We start from the raw sequence: 1,748 nt of genomic DNA, 5'->3' as shown, positions 1-1,748 counted from the left end.
TCACCGCGCCCGGCCCTGGACTAAAAGAGTTTTAAGAGACAGATGAAATGAGTGGACTTTGTCTGGCTCTTGCTGAATGAGTAAAAACCAGACCCCAAAGAACATATACTCATTTATATAACATTCCTGAAGTGACAACATGATCAGAATGGAGAATAGAGTAGTAGTTGCCAGGGGTTGGAGTTGCTGTTGGGTCTTGGGGGAGCAGTTCTGTATTTTGACTGTGTTGGTAAACAAACCAACCTACAATAAAATTAAATACATACATATGCCCAAATGAGTAGGACTAAAATGGGATTGTTTCAACGTCAGTCCCCTAGTTGTGATTGTTAGGCTATAGTTTTGCAAAATGTTACCACTGGGGAAAACTGGGTCAAGGCTACACAGGATCTTTCTGTATTATTTCATACAAATGCATGTGAAACTGCAATTATCTAAGAATAACAAGGTTTTTTTTTTTTACATAGTACTGCAATTATAGCATTTTGCAATTAGTATGATTAATACAAGCAAAGCTTAGATTGAGATATAAAAGTAAGATAAATGTTTAATGTGCTGTGCATTTAAGTAATAAAAGATTTGTTAGCAATGAGAACACTTAACAATTCAAGTGCTAATTATTCTGCTTCGTATATAAAAATATTACCTGGAAAAGTAAATAACTCATTTACTTTCTATTTGTTATTACCTAACAATCTTTTCTGTTCACTGCTGCTATTTTACAAAGGCCTGGGCTAACAAGGCCAGAGGAGAAATGGCAAGTGATGGAGCTGAAGCAAAGAAGCGAAAACGTGTAGTTGATGAAAGTGATGAAACAGAAAACCGGGAAGAAAAAGCAAAAGAGAATCTGGATTTGCCTAAAAAGCAGAAACCTTTAGATTTTTCTGCGAATCAGAAACTATCAGCTTTTGCATTTAAGCAGGAGTAAAGGAAGAAAGTGACCCTAGGAAAGTAATGGATTTTTTTACTCATCTTTGAATATGGACTTGAGTCTTTGGGAAACTCATCATATATATTTTTTTTTTGGGACGGAGTTTCGCTCCTGTTACCCAGGCTGGAGTGCAATGGCGCGATCTCGGCTCACCGCAACCTCCGCCTCCTGGGTTCAGGCAATTCTCCTGCCTCAGCCTCCTGAGTAGCTGGGATTGCAGGTACGTGCCACCATGCCCAGCTGATTTTTTGTATTTTTAGTAGAGACGGGGTTTCACCATGTTGACCAGGATGGTCTCGATCTCTTGACCTCGTGATCCACCCGCCTCGGCCCCCCAAAGTGCTGGGATTACAGGCTTGAGCCACTGCGCCCGGCCGTCGACACTTAGTAATCTTTTATATAAATGTTACTATTACGATGATGCTGTTTATATCATCTGGCTTTGTCATTAGGCTTGATTCTGAATACTATATGAACTAATTTATATTTCAAGATCTTAAGTAAAGGTCTATTTATAATACTTTGCAAAGCATGTTTATAGACATGTATTTTGTTTTTAGTTCCTCAACTTGCTTTGCATATAGTTTATAATGCTAGGTTGGTACAAAAGTAAATGCAGTTTTGCCATTTCAGTGGCAAAAACCGTAATTACTTTTGTGCCAACCTAATGCTTAAGGATATAATGTGTGAGTGTTGTATTTCAGATTCATAGCAACCTGATAATACCAAGGATTTACAAAAGGGTTTTTAATTCCCTACTTTTATTTGCCTGAAGGAAGGTTTTTGTATTGACTTGGTTTAACTTAAAAATCAGAAC

General features: G+C 37.8%; 1 protein-coding gene across 1 annotated transcript in view; it reads left to right on the top strand.

Annotated features, from left to right (window-relative positions):
• Positions 1-1,022, top strand: part of LOC108289619 (WD repeat and HMG-box DNA-binding protein 1-like) — a 19,048-nt gene extending 18,026 nt beyond the window's left edge. The window contains exon 10 of the mRNA XM_037731573.1: positions 728-1,022. Within this exon, the coding sequence (XP_037587501.1) occupies positions 728-928 (201 nt within the window). The 3' untranslated portion in view covers positions 929-1,022. The remainder of the gene's footprint in view (positions 1-727) is intronic.
• The last annotated feature ends 726 nt before the right edge of the window (positions 1,023-1,748 follow it).

This window comes from Cebus imitator, unplaced genomic scaffold, assembly GCF_001604975.1.
Source record: "Cebus imitator isolate Cc_AM_T3 unplaced genomic scaffold, Cebus_imitator-1.0 Scaffold407, whole genome shotgun sequence".
In the NCBI taxonomy this organism is placed as follows: domain Eukaryota; kingdom Metazoa; phylum Chordata; class Mammalia; order Primates; family Cebidae; genus Cebus; species Cebus imitator.
The sequence above is the reverse complement of the archived record's forward strand: the minus strand, read 5'-3'. Positions and strand labels throughout refer to the sequence as shown.